At 42.2% G+C, this 22,765-nt stretch overlaps 2 protein-coding genes across 3 annotated transcripts in view; one reads left to right on the forward strand and one right to left on the reverse strand.

Moving 5' to 3' along the window:
• Positions 1 to 19,277, forward strand: part of nxn (nucleoredoxin) — a 67,223-nt gene extending 47,946 nt beyond the window's left edge. For both annotated transcript variants that reach the window (XM_003440123.5, XM_005474748.4), the window contains exons 2-8: positions 1,872 to 1,989; positions 6,085 to 6,218; positions 9,028 to 9,128; positions 9,258 to 9,364; positions 10,430 to 10,609; positions 11,145 to 11,269; positions 18,133 to 19,277. In XM_003440123.5, the coding sequence (XP_003440171.1) occupies positions 1,872 to 1,989; positions 6,085 to 6,218; positions 9,028 to 9,128; positions 9,258 to 9,364; positions 10,430 to 10,609; positions 11,145 to 11,269; positions 18,133 to 18,315 (948 nt within the window). In that variant the 3' untranslated portion in view covers positions 18,316 to 19,277. The remainder of the gene's footprint in view (positions 1 to 1,871; positions 1,990 to 6,084; positions 6,219 to 9,027; positions 9,129 to 9,257; positions 9,365 to 10,429; positions 10,610 to 11,144; positions 11,270 to 18,132) is intronic.
• A 1,040-nt stretch (positions 19,278 to 20,317) lies between these two features.
• On the reverse strand, positions 20,318 to 22,762 carry mrm3a (mitochondrial rRNA methyltransferase 3a). Its single transcript, XM_003440267.5, has 4 exons — positions 22,160 to 22,762; positions 21,395 to 21,639; positions 21,154 to 21,315; positions 20,318 to 21,061 (listed from the first exon to the last, which is right to left on the reverse strand). Exons 1-4 carry the CDS (start codon positions 22,537 to 22,539, stop codon positions 20,484 to 20,486), a joined length of 1,365 nt encoding a protein of 454 aa, XP_003440315.1. The 5' UTR covers positions 22,540 to 22,762; the 3' UTR covers positions 20,318 to 20,483.
• Positions 22,763 to 22,765: the final 3 nt, after the last annotated feature.

The raw sequence follows: 22,765 nt of genomic DNA on the forward strand, positions 1-22,765 counted from the left end.
ACGTATGATCAGTCTCTCAACCAAACTATCATAATAAATCGGCGCTGCAAAGAGCATACTGACCTGCTAGAGAAAAGTACTCTGCGGTAGCTGCTGATTGAAGTAACAGGCACAAGACTTCTTGGCTTGGAGTGTATTAACACCAACAGCAGCTAAAAGAAAACTCTTCAACAACATAAAAAATAGAAATATAGTGTTGGATCTCCTAAGCAGGTCGATTTGTCACTGTATGGTCAGACCCTGCAATCTGATGACCCCAATAATCAGATGAACCCCTATAAGCAAGCACTTGGTGACAGTGGGAAGGAAAAAATCCCTTTTAACAGGAAGAAACCGCTCACAGAACCAGGTTCAGAAAGGGACCGCCATCTGCCACGACTGGTTGGTGGTGTGAGAAGGGAGACAGAACAGGCTGTGGAGGAGAGCCAGAGATTAATAATAACCAATGATTAAATGCACAGAGAGAGGTTAGTGAAGAAGAAATACTGCATCGAGGGAAGTCCCCGGCAGTCTAGGCCTATTACAACGTACATAAGGGAGAATTCAGGGTAATTTGATCCAGTTTTATCAAAAAGGAAAGTTTTAAACCTAGTCTTAAAAGTAGGATGGGGGCTTGATTATTCCAGACCTTGTATGTGAGGGGAAAAAATATCAATATCCTTGCGATTCCATTGCATGTTTACGTCTACACCTAGCAAGCATTGTCTGAGTGTCTTTTGCACTTTGCACATTGTTTTTACTCGACTGCAGCGCCTCTCGGTGAGGTGTCACTGCTGTACGAACAGTGACGATAAAACCAAAGTGCAGTGAAGTCACTGTTTTCACAAAGAGTGCAACAAAAGGTTTTCATCAGCCTGGAGCTCAACAGTAAGCAAACTCCAGGCTTACCGCACTGAGCGGTGCTCATTTCATTTGACTGTTTAGAAGTGTTTAGCTTTGTGCAGCAGGAAATAATTTATGACAGCAAGCAAAGTATGTGTTTATATCTCAAAGATGAACTCACTGCTCTAGTTTGACTATATTTCTTTAAAAAAAACCTAGATACATGATTTCCAGCAAAGGTGTTTTGTTATATTTTGACCTTGAAGACGCAGTGTGTGTTTATTAAAAATATTTTATAATATGTATTTTCTTTTTCCGTTCTGTATTTAAATTTTTCAAGCCGGTTTCAGGTTTTCAAGCAAAGGGAACCTTTTCCTCTTCTGTAGATGCTGAAGCAGCAGCGCTGCACAGGGATGATTGCTGCTCTTTACAAGACAGGGCTATTTTCCATTCACAGCGTAGGACTCTTCCTCTGATATGGAAAGTGAGCCTCAGAAAATGCTTGATCTGCTCTTTGATGTTAAGGACTATGCTGATCTCTGAACTCGATGAATAGCGTCAGTTCACGCACAGATCTCTGGCTGTAAAGGGTCTTATCTGGCTTTATGAGATGGTTAATATCATCCTGGCATATAGGAAAGTATTATGATTTCATTTATGGCCAATGAACGTTCATAAAAGCCTACAAAAGTATGAGTCGCTTATGTTGCACACTTCCATTTACTGTTATTCATGATGCAGCAGGGACAGCACATCTGTGCTAGTTCACCTCAGGCTGCCTGCACTCTACTATTTTCATTCTGCTTTTGTAGTCCATAGGGTTTCTTTTAAATGACAGGGGAGGTATTTATGCTAAAATAAATAAAATACATCAACATTTGTTTTCACTGTAGTATTCCAGGTGCACACATTGCATCATTAAACACATAGTTTTAGACCGTTTTGTGCTGCCTTTCCAGCTTGGAAATGGAATTAAATACAAATCTGTTCCCTAAAGTGTTATCAATCCACATTTTCCAACCACTCCTTATCTTTTTTTCTGCTTTCAGATGAAGCTGTGGAACAAGTATAAGGTAACCAGTATCCCATCTTTGGTGTTTGTGGACGCCTCCACGGGGAAGATCGTGTGTCGAAACGGTCTGCTGGTGGTCAGAGATGACCCCAAAGGTGAGCTCAAGCATCTAGAGCTACAAACACACACACAGGCCACAATATTAGTAAAACCATGTCGCTGATTTATTTTTATTTCCTAACCTCAAGCTCTGAGGTTAGGAAACCCTAACCCTAACCCCAGTTCAACCCTAGAAATATGACTGTTTAATGAGGTAATGGGAAGACGTTTTGAGGGTCAAAAGGACAAACATCATAGATCAGTTTCTCGCACAGTTTGTCTGTCATAGCTTATAGCGCTGAATTCTTGGTGGGTAGCAATCATCAGTCACTCTTGGCTGAGAGTAATAAGCAAGCGGCATAACTCATTGAGAATTGCATGCTGCCTTCACACCAGTCTCTTCTCTACTGTAACACTTGTCACTTCCAAATGTATCTCATGACAGCAGCAGCAGCTAGGCTGTAAAATTCCCCCTGTGGCAAAAGGGTATGAATGAGCAACTTGCAAAGGAAACGTCAAGATAAGAAGATGTTAAATTTCTATCTACATGTGAAGAAAAACTTCTCAAATCTGTATTTATGGTGTTATTAGAAATGTTGGATGCTAGACTTAAAGATGGCAACCCTTTCAGTCTTGTTAAAACTGCCCAGCTGGCATCTTCCTGTTTCTTTCCCACACACAGATGAGATAAAATATAGTAACCAAACACCTTCTTGGGCCTTACAAAAGGTTGCTGTATCAAATTCGATACAGAAATTTCAAAAATAATTTCATCTGAGGTTTTATGAAGGCTCTAGAGATGCTCTCTTTCTTCTTTTTGTTTTAATGATTGTTTTGTGTTCAGTGTGCACAAGCTGAACACGGAGCTCCTAACAACCTGGTTTAGCCACTACATCAGAATAGTTTCACAGGCCAGCGCTGTTCAAGCTTGGATTTGTTCCAGTGCTGCACACTGCACGTGGGCACTGTTCATACCCTCCTACTGAGCTCATGAGATTTAACCCAAGGATGACAAAAAAAACACTCCTTGCCTGTTAGTGCATCTTTTCCAGTGTTAGGTATAAAAGTCATAAGATGAATAATTTCTCTTTATTTGTTGCATATTGGACAGTTTCTCGTTTTATAATGGTAACAGTAGGATGATTTCATGCTGGAACACCTTTTTAAAAAAATATATGATTATTATTATGATCATCATTATTAAGACACTAACATAAACAGATCAATAATGATTTACCATCACACCAGCAACTACTTTAGAACCACCAGGAAACTGGCAAGCACGTCTTTGGACAGGTTCGAACTTTCTTGCTGCGAGGTGATCGACGCACCCATTGTGCTGTTATACTGGCTAACTCATCAAATCACACCTGCAGGTTTGTTAGTTAATGTCCTACCCTCTTCTAGTTTAGTCCGTGGTAAATGGACTATAATTTATATAGCTTCTTTTTTTGTCTTTTTTTTCCCTTTAAACTCATCTAGCAAGCAAAGCACTTTTTACACTCCAAGCTGCATCCACAGGCACAAACTACTATTCAAGACCCTCTTTAAATCCTTAGCCCGGGTAAACAACAAGACTTCAACCACAGGTGAGAACTGGGTAACCAGTGAGGAGTATAAGGGGTCCATCCAAGAGATTTGACTGAAATAAGTACTACACAAATAGTATGACTTCTGAACTTGCTGTGTCCACTGGCAAGGTGAGATGTGTAAGATCACGCCAGCCTTGAGATCTGTCAGTGTTTTTAGGCTCTCGGAAACTACTGGTAACAAGGGAGGGGGAAAAAAAGTGTATTCGACAAGTGGTTGCCAAGGTGTTGCTGCCAGCTGCTAAGTGAAATTGGTTGCAATTAAGGTGCTATACCAAAAATACATATTTGCCGCCTGCTTTTTTTTATTTGTCAGTTTGCTTGGAAGACAGTGACTCATCTGCAAACTACTAATCATCACACAATTTTTCCGTTGCACTTTTTTACACTTTTGCTATCACTCACCATTGAAAACTACAGGTGACCAAAGCAATCACAAGGATTTTTTTTTTTTCTCTCGTGACCCCATTGTGTCATGGTTCACACCAATCATATGTTGTGTTTGGTTTTGTTGTCTCTTCTGCAGTGTAATCTTTTTAATTCAAATTTATGTCACATGCTTCCTGTAAATAATTATTTATTATCTGTACGTAAACCACAGCCAAGCATAACAATTTGAGATATTTATCTACTTATTTTACTTCTGTGTTTTCACTCAGTTTTCTATCTGATAATTGAAAATTATCATTTTGTAAATTCTTAGTTTTATGAGCAATAATGTAATCGTATAAAAATAATAATTTTGCAATGGTGAACCATCTGAATTCATATATTACAGCTGTTCCAGCTAAAAATATCCAGCCTGCCACATTGTGTTCACACCATAAATAAGTCATTTAAGTTAACCAAAATGTAATGAGTGCAGTAACTAAGGTCAGACCCACATTAACTTGCACACAACACACACCTCAAATTCCTGGTGAGGATTTACTGTGGATATATTGCACAGTCCCATCATTCAGCATTTGTCTGAAGCATTTTGCAATAACCCCCCCCCCCATTTGAGTTAATGCCGCTATAATTATGGTGCTGTGTGAATATTATAGCGTGTCCATGTCTCACACTCTCGTCTTCGAAACCTATAATTTCTGCACTTTGAAGTGGAGATGGAGAATTAACAAGAGTGGGCTTGCATTCCTTTCCTGTATTGAGGGCGTCCATCTGTGGTTGAGACAATCTCAATATTTTAAAACGCTGCCTCTTCAAAGCCTGTTAGGTCAGCTTTAAAAAATGGTGTCGTGTCATGTGAGAGGAAGAATAGCAGCCATGTGAGGACTGTGACAGATTTCACTGTCTGTCTAATGAAAGCTAGTCCAGGCCTGCAGTGATATTTCCACAGTTCATTAACTAGATGTGAGCTGAGAAGATATTAAATTGGTGGCTTCAGTAGCAAAGAGAGCCACCAGCACTTCAGGAACCCAAGTTTTGCATCTCTTTGAAATAAAAGGCTGTGCTCTTTTCTTTTTTTTTAAACATCACATTTTTAAATTTGATGTATTAGGCTGTGGACGGTTCCTAATGTGACAAATCAATTCAGGTGCAACAGCCATGGCTGGGAGAGGTAAAGGGCAGCAAAAAGTTCGCCGTACACTGACAGTCGGAGAGGTGGGTGAACAATTTGGGACCCCACTGCCTTTCACTGTCGATGAAAGGCCTGACTTGAGTGGTGGCAGACTAGCCCTGCAGCGTAAAGATGGAGTGCACTTTTACAATCAGGACAATGAAAGGCCGCGCCAGCGCAGTGCAGACGTGTCGTTCCTGCCTAATGAAGCCCCGGACAATAGCGCTCACATAAAGAGTCCATTATGAACCAGCCATACAAGCTTTTATTTATGATTACACCCCCCCCTTTAATTCAGCTGTACCAAATGCATCTCCAGAGCTCGCCGGGAACAATGAAAACACCTTGAAAAGGAAATGAAAAGTGTGAAAGAGAGCAGGAGGGAAGTATTTCTGACAGCCTTCATTTGCTTAAGAGGTTCGACATTTCTTTTTCTTTAAGTGTGTGTGTGTGTGTGTGTGTGTGTGTGTGTGTGGCATGCGTGCATATTTTCAAAGCAGAAAACACAAAACAGTCCTTTAAAAATATATTTAAATGACAACTGTGTGTGGTGGTTTGACATGTGACACCCTTAACGGACACAGAAAAGGTGTCTCTGGGTCTTCTGCTGAGCTGAAGCGTGACTCTTGAGTCCACATTTCAGTATCTAAGCAGCTGTTAGATGGATTACTGTGATGTTTTGTAAATATTCATGATTCCCAGACATGAAATCCTAACAGTGTCACTGTGAGTTATAGTAGTTTTAAGTGTGAGTTAAAGCTTTGTGCAACAGTGGACAATTTGTCATGTTATTAATAATGAATGCAGCCAAATACCTATGAAAACACAGCGTCATCATCTTCTGCTGCACTTGTTCCACTGGTATGGAACAAAATACTGGCATTTAGCTCAAATCAGTGCCACGCAGCACCTCTTAGAGCCGCTAGCATGGCAATAATCTCTCGTTTTCCTTCCCATGTTTCCCCTTTCTTTGCCCCCTCTGCTTTCCTACCCTCTCTCAGGCCTGGAGTTCCCCTGGGGCCCGAAGCCATTTGCGGAGGTGGTGGCAGGACCTCTGCTCAGGAACAACAGACAGACAACAGACAGCAGCTCTCTGGAGGGACACTATGTGGGAGTGTATTTCTCAGCACACTGGGTGAGTGGAGAGAAGACAAAGAGGACCCCATCTTTTTTTTCTTTTCTTTTTTTTTTTCCTATTCAGGGCTCCTGACTCTGTGAACACATTGAGACATCAGAGAAAAAAGAGCGACAGCAGCACAGCAGAGCAGGAAGAGGCAGAAACAGATAAGAGAGAGGAGCGAGACTCCATTGTGTTTGACTGTTTACATTACAGCGCTTGACTATCTCCATCAGTCATTCACCACCAACTGTGGATCAGTCACCACACCCCAAAGACGTCACACCGTTGTTTCTTTTCTTTGCTGCCGCTGCCGATAGCCAGCGAAGGTCATGACTCACGATGCGTGGAAGGCGTTAAATCATCGCTGTGCTGTTCCTGATGAGATGCAGCGCGAGCTGCCGAGGCCAGTCGGCACAGCAGCTGCCAGAGCCGTAGCCTCAGATACCGGCTACTCAGAATGGTGACGCCTGAATGCTGGCGCAAACCCCAAAGCCATATAAAACTGAAAGGACAAGTCACAAAAAGCAATTACAGGAGTTTATTTGCGGTGTTTTACACCACGGTCCCCTGGTTACTCGTGTAAATCTATCTGCTACTAAAGCAGTCTCACAAAAATGAAATGCCAGCACTTTGCCTTGGCATCCTGATAGTATATTTTCTTTACTTTATTTCCCTCCCTCATGTCGGAGGGACCTAAATGGCCCATGGCAGAGAGACATGCAGCGTGACCTACATTTTGCTGCATACTTACTTTTTCCTCTTGTAGTGGGAGAAAACTTTAGTGTTATCACAATAGTACTAAAACAAGCTTGTGTAATGAGCAATGAACACACTTATACAGTGTTTATATCTGTAAGGTATAAGGGAAGATCGCAGTTGAATACTTTGTGCTTTTAAACAGGAAGAGGAGATGAGCCTTAAGACATATGATATGTAATTAAGTCTTGCAAAAATACCTCAACATATTTACAGCGAAGGAAACTGAAGCAGCTATGGCATTAATCTATATTTACAGGGAATGTGCTTACTGTGAGTATGTTAAAGATTTACTCACTGTGACACAAGAAATAAATCTGGCATTTTTGAAAGATTATTTTGGGGCATTTTTGCCATTATTAGACAGGACAGTGGGGAAAGCAGGAGAGTGGTGCAGACACAGCAAAGGCTCCAGGCTGGAGTCGAACTTGGGCCAGTGCATTCGGCCTTTTTGTGGAAAAGGGTCGCCTTTGTCCGTTTTGATACAACAGCATCACACAGTTGCTGCAGATTTGTTGCCTGGACAGCCATGATTGTACCGCACGCAACTGGATTAAGATTTGGTGACTGTGGAGGCTTTAAGCTCACTGTATGGTACTCTAATTTTCACGTTCAAGAAACAAGTTTGAGATGTTATGATTTGCGACGATTATTCTGCAGCCATCGTAAAATGGGTATATTGTGATCATAAAGGGATGATTACGGTCAGCAATAATACTCAGGTAGGCTGTGGATTTTAAATGATGCGTAGTGTGGCAAGAAAATATCCCCCACACCATTACACCACCGGCAGCCTGAATCATTGATGCAAGGCAGGATGGATCCATGCTTTGCTGATTTGTTTTGTTTTTAATGCCAAATTCTGACCATACCATCTGAATATTGCAGCAGAATTGGAAACTCGTCAGACCAGGCAACATTTTTCCAATATTCTGCTGTCTAATCTTGGTCGGCCTGTATCAATTGTAAATTTCCTGTTCTTAGCTGACAGAAGTGGCACCCAGTGGGAACTTCTGCTGCTGTAGTCCATCTGCTTCAAAGTTTATATCTGTTGTGCTTTCAGAGATGTTCTTCTGCATACCGTTTTTATAACCAGCGGTTATTTGAGTGTACTGTTGCCTTCCTATCAGTTGAAAGCAATCTGGCCATTCTCCTCTGACCTTTGACATCAACAAGGCGTTTGCGGGAAAGTCCCAGCAGATCAGCAGTTTCTAAAATATTCAGGCCAGCCTATCTGGCACCGACAACCATGCCATATTCAAAGTCACCTCTCTTCCCCATTCTGATGCTCAGTTTGAATTTCAGGAGGTTGTCTTAAGCATGTTTACATTCCTAAATGCACAAAGCTGCTGCCATGTGATTGTATGATTTGATATTTGTGTTACTGAGAAGTTGAACAGGTGTACTTGGTGAAGAGGCCGATGAGTGTATATGTATGTGTATTTTGGTACTTTTTGTTCTTGTGCTTCTCTTAGCTGAAGCAGTCTGCATTCATTAATTGAATTACTTATCGTTCATGGGCTAATCAGTATTTAAATAAGCACAGTCTGAGAGAAGAGAAGAAAATCTGTTGTCTCTGAAATCATTTTAACCTCAGTTTCACTCCATGCAAACATGTGACATGCATTTTGTAACTCTTCAAATTGTCTGATTTCAATATTACGTTTCTATTTTATTATATATTCACAGCAGAGAAAACAAAGAAAATACAGATATGAAGTAAACGGCATGGGAAAGAGGCTGGAAGTTGAGACTAGTCTGTTTTGCTTCCCACTGTCATGGTGCTCTGATGTCATCGTAATGCCAGCCATACCACCGCTCCCCCTTGCCTGGATAGCGTTGGCGCTCTAAGCACACACAGTAGAGCAAATACTTTCTTAAGCTCAAGTATTCCTCAGGATTAACGTTTTAAACGGCCTGGATACAAAACAAGAAAGAATTACTGGTTTGTGGAAAGGTGTTTGGTGACGGAGAGGAAAATAGTTTTGGGGAAAAACCCTGGGAAATGAGCACCTTATTACACTTGTGACTGTGTATTGTAGATGTTCACTCGTTCGCTCTCTCTCAGTGCCCACCGTGCCGCAGTTTGACTCGTGTGTTGGTGGAATCGTATCGGACCGTCAAAGAGTCGGGCCAGAAGTTTGAGATAGTGTTCGTCAGCGCCGACAGGTGAGCGCCACTGCACCTGCCTTTTGCCTGTTAAGAACCCAGCTGGGTCCCTGCTTACCTGTTGTTGTTAAAACCAAGAAATCAGCAACTGTTGTCTTCCTGTTCGATTCTCCCCTCCAACCCGCTCAGGTCAGAGGAGTCCTTTAAGCAGTACTTCAGCGAGATGCCATGGTTGGCAGTGCCTTATTCAGATGAGGCTCGGCGATCGCGGCTCAACAGACTCTACGGAATACAAGGTATTTCAACAGCTGCATCACCGTTATCGCTGAATATGCATGTTTTTGCTGGCCTGTTTTACTATTTATCCATTGCTTTGTTGAGAGGTGCAGCCAACCGCATCACTGCACAAAAGGCAGAAAAGCATCCATCATCTACCTGTGATGAGAGGCTGATGCTAGTGATAGTGTTGGTTAGTTACACTGTTTTTATTGGCAGATGTAAACAGCAGGAAGAAAATAGTTCTTCCTCAAATAACTTCCTTATTAATTTATTCAGTTTTGGGACTTTGAGCACTACAAGTTGCATCACATTCAAGAGAAGGCCAATTTCTTCAAAATCTAGCAAATAACAGTACAGGTCAGAAGAAAAATATGTATATCTGATTCATGAGTACAATGTGCCTTTTAAGATAAGAGCAGAAAGTGGATGTATCTATTTTTTTTTTCTCTCTCTGCCAAACTTGGTTATGTCAGACACTGGCACAAAGGCTTGACAGCTCTTTGTGCTAGGCGGGCAAAACAGCAACACAGATCGCCCTGCAGCCTGAGGAATGTGGGCTGGTTATCCAGTTTACCGTCTCACTGCAGAAGTGCCGTGCTTTCCTCCCGCGTGTGTGAGTGGATGACTGTGGATGAAGTTAGCGAGAACTGGCCGTCGGCCTGTCCTGCAAAGAATTTGAGGAATGTGTAGAGGACGAGTTAACACTGCCCTCCCCCTACACTCAAACCCCTGCAGTTTCTGATTTCCCCCACCTCAGTTGACTTCAGTCCACATGTGCAGACAGGAATTTACTGATTGCTGCTTGCTTGCCTGATTTGTGTCTGTTTCTGATAAGGGAATTGTATTCACAGTGTGGGTGGCTTGTAAAAGCACTATCAGAGGGGTAACGGACAAAGCTGGAGGGAGGTGAGAATCCCCAAAAAGTAGTTTTTTAAAAAAAAAATCTCACTGTAAAAGGGAAAAGAGTGAGTCATGATGCGATAATTAAAGGAAATGACCCATACCACCTCCCAGGCTTTTGCCCATTTCCTCCCCTCCTATGTTTCTCTTCCTTTCATCATCATCATCTTTCTCCATTCCAGGTATTCCCACGTTGATTCTGTTGGACACGGAGGGTCACATGATCACGCGACAGGGCCGGGTGGAGGTGTTGAACGACCCAGAGTGCCGGCTCTTTCCCTGGCACCCTCGCCCCGTGCTCGAGCTCAGCGAATCGAACGCCGTGCAGCTCCACGAAGGGCCCTGCCTCGTCCTGTTTGTGGGTGAGAGGCTGAGGCTTTATAATTCGGCGCAGCTCCACATGGGGCTCTGTCTGAATGAAGTGGCATTTATTTAGAGCATATTGAATGTCAGACTCTGCGGAAAATTCTTCCAGTGTCGAAAGGTCCCAGAGGGAAATGCTGTGGGAAATGCTTCATGTAGTATTTACTGTATCCATCTATTTATATGCTAATACGGGAATGCTAATGCAAAAAAGAAAATAATTTTTCCAGTGAATGGCACTAAATGATTTAGACATTAAGGTGCAGAGAGGAAACAGACACGGAAAAGAATTTGAGAGTGCAAAGTGATGACCCTCAAAATATGAGACCACCCTGGTGTCTCCTGAGGTCAAACCAAATCACATAACAAGACTGAGGACCATCTGTACATGTAGTTTCTTTCATCTCTTCACTCATCTGTCCTCCAGTTGCCTGTCCTTGCAGCCACTACTTTCACTCATCTGTTCGTTTTTCCTCTCCCATGTGGCTTCTTCATGCTTTTAACACAGCTCTTTCTCTTTCCTGGTTAATGCAGATGCTGAGGAGGAAGGTGAATTGGAGCCAGCCAAGGAGCTGATTCAACCAATAGCGGAAAAGCTCATGGCCAAGTACAAAGCGAAGGAGGAGGAGACGCCGCTGCTGTTCTTTGTGGCTGGAGAGGTGAGATAAGCCGACAGAGTGAAATACCATTTCACACAAAACTGGCATAAGCTGGGGTTTGTTTTTTGGGGGGGGGTTTGAACAACCTGCTCTACCTGAGCTGTGCTTCGGGATGATTTAGTCTTTGAATGTACAGTCCAGACGATCTCGTGTTTTTGGTTTCTTTTTGTTTTTGTTTGGGGGTTTCTTGAAGCAGATACAGACATGATAGTGAAAATGCCAGTGCAATAACACAGCGACGTGCATAAACAAACATTTCCAAACATTTTTGATTTGTTTTTAAGGAGGTGGAGACACGTTAGACAAAAACAGACTCTCAGGAAATACCAGTATTCTATCCAGAGGAGGATTTGACCTATTTTTGTCACATTGTCTTTGACCACATCTAGCAGATACTTTCTCACTTTGGCCCTTCTGCAGTCTCTACCCACTACTGTGGGGAAACATCTGGCTCTGCTGCTGCTGCTCGGTGTTCACCACCTGCTTGCTAACTGCGTGTGACTGCCGTGAGTTACTAAAGAGTCAGTTTTCTGGGAAAAAGCTGCGTGCTGCCACTAAGAATTATCCTGCGTGAGTGGTGAGAGTGAACAGAACAATTAAGTTGAGGGTCAGAAGACCAAACAATGACTTAAACAGCAGTGAAATGACTCATAAAAGGATAAATGTAGAGTTAAAGAGATACTTTGGAAACACAAAGTTGCATATTGACAATGTCAATATATGTTTATATACAAGAATTCATTTTAGCTGCTTTGGATTTGGGTATTTAAGGGGATGTATTAGTTTCAAGTAATGAAGTCAGCTTATTTACAAGTAATCCCCATGAGCCAAAAGCTCAGGCTTCAGGGTGCTCTGTAATCTCTGATGCTGCTTTCCATTTGAAGTGGGAACTGAGAAATCCAGAGTTTCCAGTTGGAATTTTCCACTCTAGCGCCCCCTTCAGTCAAACTTTTCCACTCAGGAAGTCAGGGCAGCCACACCAACCTTGACTTTGCAATTAAATAAAAGTTCAACTTTAGAACTTGTGCTTATGTGCAGTAGATAACATTTCCACAACTTCAGTGGGTACTAAAGCATTTGAGGCCCTGTTCTTGAATGTGTAAGAGAGGCATTCAGTCCCATCCATGACCTACAATTCAACTGTGCGCCTCTATCATGATGGGTAGACTCAGAGCGTGGCAGTGCTCTCCCTCACAATACTGACAAATCATCCTTTCTATCTGCGCAGTATCTCCTCCCACATCTTCCCCGTGTGGGATGAGCCGTGGAGTTTTCATAATACTTGTTATCTCGTGTTGTTCTGTCTCGACCTCTCCAGAACTGGTGCAGCAGCAGACATAATTACCAGATTAGCTACCTCTCCTCAGTTCCCCTGCACTCTGCCCTCCAGCCAGCCTTCCTCCCAGTTCAATCTGGGGGTGACGGCACTGGTTTCTGGTGTGTCACTTGCCCAAAAGCAGGCTCCGGTTTCAGCTGCAGGTCTTGCACATGTGCTAACTGGCAGCACAACTCTGTCTGCTTTGGAATATCAGTGGCACATGTACGCAGACCTAGGAAAGCTTAAGTTTTAAGGAAAGCACGAGTTGGACTGATAGCGTTTCGTGTTCATTGTGTCAGGTCAAAGAAATGTTGGCACAAACACAAAGAAACGCTGTTGCACTGGAGCTTGCGGTTATTCAGGAGCAACACATGCTAAGCCGTATACTTTTACATCCATGTAGTGCAGGTCTAATTTCCTGGCTGTAGCTCAGCCGGCTATGAAATCACCAGGTTTCCCCCTCCAGACTGGGTTGCGTCAGATATCGCTTCCCATGTCAGGCATTCTGTGAAGCTTCCAGCTCTGGGCTCCTTCAGCTTAGCTTGTGTTTGCCCTGGTAGGCACACACTTCTCTGCCAGACCAGCTGCTGGGTTTTCTGTGTCCATGAGACAGCAGTATGTTGGCAGCCCCTCAGGGGGGAGGCCAGTCTGAGCTGAATGATCCAGGATCTTCTTACCCAACTGTAAAAAACATACGCCACAGAGTAGTACAGTATACTGATTTATAATCGCAGAATGAAAGATCTTTTGTTCTTTAACTTCTGCTGCGTTCTGGCTCTTGCATGCAAAATGAACTCGAGCGGTATTATCCAGTCACATAAGAATTTAATAGACTTTTGTGGCAGCCAGAAGTGACTGTGATTCTGCTCTTCAAAGCTTTGTTTTTGCCTGCTTGATTTGTGTGTGCGTGTCCCTAAACAGGATGATTGCTTTGACTTTGAGATTATAGTGGGTTGCATAACCACTCTGGTACTGCATTTATTCAAATCGTAGCACACTGGCAGTTTCTTTTGCATTCATTATGTTTTAATACAAAATGTAAAAGCTTCACATATGCACATTTTGATCATGTTAGTGGAAAGACAAGGTCATACTGTGGTCCAACATGTTTGTACAGATCAATAGTATAACAATGGTGGTCCCTCGAGGATAATGCCTCGGTTTTTGCCTTAAGCCTTAATAAAATTTTAAAGAGATTTCTTATGTTTTAAAAAATGACCTTCTGCACAGTGGATTCATTTTTGGGGTCAGCCTCAAGTGGCCATTCAAGGCACTCGACTGTTATATGGCCTTAGCTAGTAACAAATGTATATGGGGTTTTGTTTGTTTTTGCTTTTTCTGTTTCTGCAGTGAGGTGTCAAGCAAAAGCAACAACCTAGTAGCGATGTCCAAAGCTCCATCTTATGCCTCCATGTATCTAAATGGATGGCTGGTAACTTTACATGTGACCATGTGTGTAAGCATGTAAGCATTGACAGGAACAGTATTTTATCTATGTGGGCATTGCAGAAAATCTCCTCATGCAAATATTAACAAAGCACACAGCTGAACATCAAAAAGGAAGATAAAGGCATGTGATATTTAGCGATTGTGTGTTTATCTAGCTTGTTAGCTGCTTACAGTTACAGACCAAATGGAACACAGTTACTGCACTGACTGAGAGTTTTAGTTTTAACTTTTTTTCCATCTTAAGGTATAGTACTGTGTGTAAGTCTTGAGACTCCCCTCATTTCTTTACATTTTGCAGGGAAAAAGGGAAATGGGAGCGTCAATATACTGAAACATGCTCAAACTAAACACATTAAAATACAGTACATAGGGCAAAAAATCACAGTGTGTACACTTCTGAGCTTGAAAGTCAGTATTTGGTATGACCACCTTTTATTCTTCAACACAACCTGAACTCTCTTAAATAAACTTGCTTCTAATTTCTTTCAGTAGTGATGATAATTTAAGCTATTAGTTTACCTGGTATACCTTCTTAAGAGTCACTTCTTGACAGCCACCCTTACAGTGAGACCACTTCTGTTGAGGCTTCAGTAGACCTATCATTTTTCAACAGGCTACTATTAACAAAATGATTCTACTGAAAACTGTTTCGTTGCCAAGTCGCCTGGTTCTTCCTTTTTGTTTATTGCCCTTATTTTAAATGCTTTAATGCTTTATAGGTAACTTTTAAATGGCTTGGGAGAAAAATCCTTTGAAGTGGGAAAAAGTAGCCAATATCTAATATTAAAAGACCTCCAGAAAGCAGGGAGAACTTTTGCTCAAGACCACCTTAAGAAATTACAAGAAAGTCTGGCTCCTTGGAAGAAAACCAAAGGGGGGGGGGCTTGACATTTTTTGCACAGTGCTATAACTGTAACTGTGTAGAAAAATTAATCTGTTGGATTTTTATTTTTATTTTTTTTTATCTGTGCACCAGGTAAAAATGTTTTAAATCTCAGCAGTATAAGGTAGATATATCTATGACAATGATGATTTTTTTTCCCCAGGACATCAAAGGTGACCAGTGAGATGGACACAGCCCCGGCTCAGGGGCGAGTGGCTGGGTTTATCATTATCAGCTGAATCCTTATCAGCTGGTCGATGTCTGTCTGTGAAATGCCACAATGCATCAGTAATCAGAACGAGCCTGGCACGGCCCAGCAGGTCCCACACGGTAAACACAAGCTGAGCCTTATCACAGCTGTGAGTGTGGGTTACAGCAGAGAGGCCCTTTGTCTTTTTCCTTTTTCTGTTTTTTGTTCTCGGCTGAGCTGCAGAGGGCGGGGGGCCCCTCTGAAATGACTGCACCTCGCGAGAAGCAGTTTCCACAAGCCAAAAGCCACAAAAAAATAATATGCATGACTTCCTACGGAGGTGAAGACTGATGCAGAGATTACATCTTCTCATATCGAAAATGCTGAAAAGGCCACAGTGATGGATTTTGGAGTTTCTCTCGTTGTGGTTCTTTACAGATGATCTATAATCTACGCTTCGTATGGCTGCAAGTGAGCCTGCAAGCAAGAGCTTTTATTTGTAGTCGGAGAATCGAGCAGTATTTCTCTCGTAACAACATTGTCCTTAGTGACAGCTTACATCTGTGAGCATTAAGTAGTCGATGTACGGTGATTTGCAGCATAATAAAATGGGCTCTATTCAGAGGAAGTTAGCTGCCTATAACAAAATACCACACTTCAATTCATCTGTTCCATCTGTTAGCAGTTTTGCAAAGTAGAGGTCACGGACTTCATCTTGGCATACTTATCCTTTTTAGGTAGCGGTGCAGCTATTTAATGAAAAGTCTGAGGGCTCATTGTGGGGTTTGATCCATTTAACAAGAGTAGCTGCGGATCCTCTGATAACAAAGAAGAGACAACAAATTGAACTTCGAGGAGTATCACATGAAGCAGGAAATCCATCCAAAGTTGCGATATCGTTGACTTTGTTCCACTTAACTCACTCTGTCACATAATTCAGTAACTAACAGCATCAGAGGCCTTTATTTAAAGTCCAGCTCTTTGTTGCAGTGCCACCCTCTGGCCTTTCCTTGTATGTTCTGCATTTGAAACTAAATCTTTGCCATATGGAAGTGATCTTTAATCTTTGAGACTCTCCCTCTGAGCCAGCAAGCTAAGCTGTGGAGAAGCTGGGCCATCGTGTCATGAGGATGAGAAAATGTTGCAAATGATATTAGTATATTAGCTGTACGCATTTAAGAGAACTATGTGACCTCGTTCAACCCAACACATGAAATTCATTCGCCGAGAATAATGGATCTCTGTCCAGGCAGGAATGCCGGTTGCCGACGCGCTCGCAGCTGGAACTTTAAGCTGAATTACGAAACTGTGATTTCACGTTCAGCCTCAATAATTGATGGTCCTCTCAAGCTTGTTTGAAAGTTGCTGCTTGCCTTCCCCCCGTAGTGATTCATATCTATTATCTGTGGGTACAGAGGTTGTAATCCTGACTTGTTAAGGGGTGAAAGGTGACATCAAGCCTCAGGCAAAAAATGGTGAAGCTGTTTTAAAATAACTGGAAAGAAATCAAACTGGAATCCCCACTATACACCCAGCAGCAATGTACTTTTAACACACTCCCTCTCAAATCTGCACTGCTCCATCTCCCGCTAACATTAATGTGCTCTGCGATGGGAGTAAAATCTGATGTGGGTGAGCTTTTGATAAAGGAGGGATGCTTCTGGACCCCCACCGGGGTCCTTCCCGTCTTTCTACGCAGCAGGATGTGTGACTAAGAAACTGCTCTGTGGTCTCCCTGGGCAGGCCGCCTGCAGGAAGATGGCAGAAAAGAGTTTCTCATATTCTCTTTCAAGAAGTGTGCATTAATAAATGGTGCCAAGCAGTTCTGGATTTTATAGGGTGGTATAGTTCAAGTGAAGGGCGCTGTCCTCATTTTCTGAAGTGTGAACCGCTGCGGAGTACGGAAATGTCTAGAGTGTCTTCTCCAGGTTTTTGGTTGTACTTCAAATGCCATGTCAGCAAATGTGGCCAGTATAAAAGCCCCCTCTTATCTCCCACAAGACATCCCCATGCCATGTACAGAACTGCATCACTTGCAATCCTGTTGATCTTTGTGGGACATTTTAGGTGACATTTCTACACCGGAGGTTTAGCTGTTTGTTTATGCGGCAGTAGAGTTGGGATTCACAGCCTTCTTTCACTTGCAGCCCCTTTTAAATAAAACTGTGAGCCTGTTTACACTTTTAAAATGCATCTTTGGAGCACTGCGCACAGTGTCATCAGCAAGCACTAGATTTGTTTAGCTCGAACTAGCAACGAAAACAAAATGTTTGAAGTACTAATATACATGCACCGGCAGTTCTAACTGCTGACAGTTCTTGAGAGAACTTCTGGACTGATTACTCATGTTGGGCCAATCATATGTAAGATTTGCCCACTCACCAAAATTATGCTAAAACTTCCAGGTTGATCTTTATGAACCTTAGTACAGAACCTTGGTGGTAGCATCAATCCAGATTGCTTGTCTTAAAATTTTGTAGCGCATCGGCCTCGATAGAGGATGTTTTCTTCTAGCTTTTCTTTAATATATTAGAGACTGAAGTTGTCACATTATGCAATAAATTAAACGAGGTGTGAAACTGAAGTCATGTAAAAGAAAAATGTTGAATTCCTGCACTGCTACACAGCATGTAAAGAACTCACAGCAACCCAAAACTACAGGGAACAAAGACTTTATATATTTATATATTTTTATTTTCCTCTCCATCATGATGGAATTTCTTGTGGTATCCCAACCTGGAATGTCAGGAGGCTATACGTGACAAGATTTGAAACTTGAGACATGTGGTGAAAGGATGGAGAAAGCAAAGATTTTGCTGTTAAACTTTTTTTTTTTTTTTTTTAAATTTTACAATTTCTATCACAGGCTTACTTTAGTCAAAGTAATGCCAGATTTGTATCATTTTGGCCTGAGTACCACCAGAGGCCCTGATTGGAGCTTAACCATTCCTGCACGTGAGGAATGTACCACTCTATCATGCAAAATCACACTCAGCGCTGTACTTCCTTCTCTTTCCCTGCAGGATGACATGAGCGACTCTCTGCGAGACTACACCAACCTCCCCGAAGCGGCACCTCTGCTCACGATCCTGGACATGTCGGCCCGTGCCAAGTACGTACGCGATGTGGAGGAGATCACGCCGGCCGTGGTGGAGCAGTTTGTCGGCGACTTCCTGGCTGAAAAGCTCAAACCGGAGCCCATCTAAAGAGACTGTCCACGTATAAACTGGACATATTACATGGGACTCACGCCATCATCCATCCCTGACCTATTGCTACACCCTTCAGTTTCCAGGCTCCCACTCTCTCTCCCAGCTACCCTCCTGACTGTTAGAGAGATGTCTCACTTTTTACTGGCATTTTAGCATTTTTATTTTAGATGTGTTCCTCTTTCATGGAGTCCCCTCTTTCTCCTGTGGTGCCTTGCATTGACTATAGTCCATACAGTAATATATATGGAGATTCTGTTGTTTCTTTTTCTTTTTTTGGCCTCAGAATATTTTTTTTTTTATTCTCTCACGGTGGCATTTCTAGAGAAAACGGTGAATTACCCAGTGGACCTACTTATACAGCCAATCTTTTGCTTTCTGTTTTGTCTGCAAGATTCTTGTTACTTTTGTTTTCTGAATGAAGTTAAGAAAGAATAAATAAAATCTTTTTTTTTTTTTTTTTTTTTTTTTTTTTTTTTAACAGTTGTATTTCACCTGTAGTGCAGATGTGCTAAACTTGAGTTGGATGTAGCTGTACGCCTTCTTGGCCCTATTTAAATAAATAAATATCCCACAGTTTGACAGGTGCACATACAGTAAAGAGCATGTTCTACTTGCTTGTGACAGACCAGTGACTGTTTTAACCCCCCTGTCTTCTTGTGTCATGACGTGAGTGATAGTCATCTCTAGTCGGTTCTCATCTCAAAGTCATTATGAGGACTTTCTGTGAAGGTCCCCCTAATGAAAAAGGACAGATTTTTTTTTTTTTTTTTTTCTAGAGGCACAAAAATGTTTTGTTTTTTGGTTTTTTTGAAAAGTTGAATGTATAAATCCCTTTTATATCCTGTTACTTTAGTCATAGCTTCTCACACCAATTAAAAATTCACTGGCAAGCACAAGAGTTTTGTTCCTGCTAAGTTTTATCAATAAAGTTAGCTCTTGAATATGGAAAAAACGCATAGTGCAGTGACGCTCCAGTTCCTTTCTCAGAAGTTTAAACTGTGTGGGACAAATGACAAAGTTAATGTTGCATTTATTATGGGAGAGTCTGTACCTCGACTCTTTCTGCTGATGCACTAAAATCTCAGGTGGAATAGAAACGTCTGACCTTGAGCTGTACTGGTAAGCGGGGTAAAATTCTGCACTTTTGCATAAACAATATAGCTGCTACTAAAAAATAAAAAACAAAAAAAAACTTTTCCTTTGTTTAATAAGAGCAGGCATCTGGTTAAGGCTCCAACAGAAAACTATTAGAAGGGAAGAAATGGCTGCTTTTTTTTTTTTTTTTTTTTTTTTTTTGCTTACCTTCCAGCACAAGATTTATTATGAACTTAAAAGTATTCGATGCAATCTTGATTAACACACACAGCAAAGCTTGTGTGTGGGGAAAAAGTTGCAGTATTACAGAAATTTTATGTATTTTGTTGCTAATACAAATATTTAAATTAAAGTGCACCTTTAAATTTTTCATGAATATATAATGAGGATCTGAGGGTAGTTATTTTAAGGAAGTCCAACAAAAGGTAATTTTATATTTATTTATTTATGTAAATGTTGGTGCGGAAGTTGGAAACTTCCGGGGGGGGGGGGGGGGGGGGGGTCTAATTCTTTGACCTTTCAACTGTATTCATAATGCACTAGTTCTTCCCAACATTTCTTCCAATATTGGAGAAATACAACAATCAGACAATCTCCCTATGAGCAAGACCTTGGCAACAGTAGGAAGGAAAAACGTCCTTTTAACAATACGAGACCTCCAACAGAACCAGGGAAGGACTGACCATATGTCGGGATTCATTTGGGGGTAAGGGGGGAGAAAGAGGGAAAAAAAACAGGAGCATGGAGAGGAGGAGTTAATGATGTGAATTAATGGCATGTAAACTGATAAAGAGGTGAGTGGAGACAAAATTCTCAGTACAGCAAGGAAAGTTATCTGCCTGAGCCAATAGTTTCATAACTAAGGGATACTTCACATTCACCTAAACCTTAGAGATAAATCTGGATTATCTGTAGATAATGCTTTATTATTTTTGTTTGTTTTGGTTTTTTTGCAGTGAAAGAAAACAACACATTCAAATTCACATAAATCAGAAACACAGTTTGCAAATTTACTGTTAAAAGTATTATATGGGACACTCTGTTCAGTTCAGTCTTTAATAGAAGCATCATGGAAACTGTCTCTCAGCTTTACATTGACGTTTCTTTCCAGATGTTTGCAGTAGTTTTAAGAGTTGCTTCCTGCCCTCAAACAGAAGGATGCTAGCTGCCATGGCAGAATTCAAGCTGTCCACATCAGGAACAACGGGAATAAAGAGCCTGTGGCCGTCAGTTTTCTCTGCCAACTGGACTGCTTCTAGGCTCAAACCATGCGTCTCACCACCTATCACAAGAGCAGTTGGGCTTTGAGCCCAACTGTCATAGTACAGCTTGGTGTCCACTCTGGGGAGTGACAGTCCCTCATCAGAGTCCGAATCAGAATCATAATCCTCGTACTCCATGTTTTTGCGGTTGGGTCTTGTGCTGACCCAGCCATAATCTCCAGCTTTGGAGGGCTCAGGAGACACATTAACCTCTACTTCTCTACTTCTGTTGGGGCTGCCACTGCTGTCAGCCACGTGGACAGTCACAGGTTTAGGAAGATGGTTTTCAACATCATCCCAGTCAAGGCTGGGATAGATGGGAAGGCGGAAATGGGCGCCCATTGCTGCACGGAGAACTTTAGGCTCCCAAACATCCACACAACCTGTTTGAAAAGAAAAATGCAACATTACCAAAATTCAAAGGAAGGTTTGACAGGATTATTAAATTGATCTCTAATAATTACTGTAAACCTACCCTTTGTGAGGAGGACATTATGACAGCCAGCAGCAGCAGCACACCGCAGCATAGTCCCGAGATTCCCAGGATCCCGGATGTTGTCGCATATCAGAGACAAAGGCACTGAGTGACCTTTACTTGCAAAGTTTAACTGTGACGGATCTGGGCGAGAAAATATCGCTGCAGAAGAAGAGGTCAGAGTCAGAAATAATTGAGATATTAGTGCTTCATCATGAGCCAAAGAAAATCTGACCCTTACCGATCACTCCCTGTGGGGCTACAACGTCAGACCAGAGCTTGATGTCCTCAAACTTGACTTTCACTAGTGTGGCCCTTCTCAGCTTATCTAAGGGCAGCTCTCTGAGTCGATCCACCGTGCTGAAGAACACAGTCTGTGGTTTAGCACCAGCATCCAGGGCGTCACAGATCAAACGCCTGCCTTCAAGAAGGATTTTACCCTGGTGGTCCCGAAACGTCCTGGAACGAGCCACACTCACTAACCTCCTAGAGTGGAGACGTGGAGAAAGAGGAGGAGAAGGAAGGAATGACTTCAGAAGGATGAGGACAGCTACAAAATCTATGTCTACCCTGGGATAAGATGTTGATGGAGGGCCACATGTACCTGGGTGTCCTGACATACATACTGCAGTTCTTGACCTTCTCATAAAATTACACAGTTCCTCTCTTGGCACCCTATCATATCCTTTCTCTAGATCCACAAAGCTACAGTCCGACTCCTTCTGACCATCTCAATATTTCTCCATCAGTTCTCTCAAAACAAACATCACATTTGTACTGCTCTTTCTACGTACTGCTCACTGACCATCACCTCTCTCGTTAAACAACTCTTTCCCACATCTCCATGGTATGGCTCATCAGCTTTATTTCTCTGTAGTTACTACAATTTGGCACATCAACTTTGTTCTTGCTGTATTCCTAATAATTATGCTTTTGCTTTGTATGCCAGGGTCCATGGCCTCCGGCTGAATCACCTCTGCTGCTGCCCTCACTCGGTGAGACTTACGCCAGTCTTTTATCTCCAGGCGAAGCCCTCTCATAGCGCAGTCCGTCCACTTCATTCTTTGTCACAGTAAAAGCATGTTTCGTAGCTGACTGCGCATCAGTCCTCGTCCTGACAGAGTTTTTTTCTTCGTGATGCTCTGTTGCTGCAGATATGATTCTTCCCCTGGTCTCCCTCTGGATCTTTGGCTCGTCTGACTGAATCTGAGGCGCCTTTATGACTTTTCCCGTCTCGTTTTCAGGAAACAGCACTCTGACAGGTTTCCTCCTCAGTCCGCGTACATACCGTTTTGATTCCACAGTGACACAGCCCCTGGTTGTTAGGAAACCATGTCGTTCTATCATGGAAATCACGCAGATCATGCCTCTTGTGTACGCTGCCATTTTGCCTGCTTTCTTCTTCTCTCGTCTGTCAGGATGTTTCAGAAATACAAGCTAACCCGCCTAGCGCCACCAGCTTTTAATAGCTGACATTGCCTTTACAAATTAAAAATAAACCAAACACATTTGGTGGCGTTATTAATGTAATTTAATAACATAATATGTCACTAACTGCTAAACTTGTCCTATAGTAGCCGTTTTATTTTACATTTATTGATGCTTCAAACTT

Source organism: Oreochromis niloticus, linkage group LG14, assembly GCF_001858045.2.
Source record: "Oreochromis niloticus isolate F11D_XX linkage group LG14, O_niloticus_UMD_NMBU, whole genome shotgun sequence".
Classification (NCBI taxonomy): Eukaryota; Metazoa; Chordata; class Actinopteri; order Cichliformes; family Cichlidae; genus Oreochromis; species Oreochromis niloticus.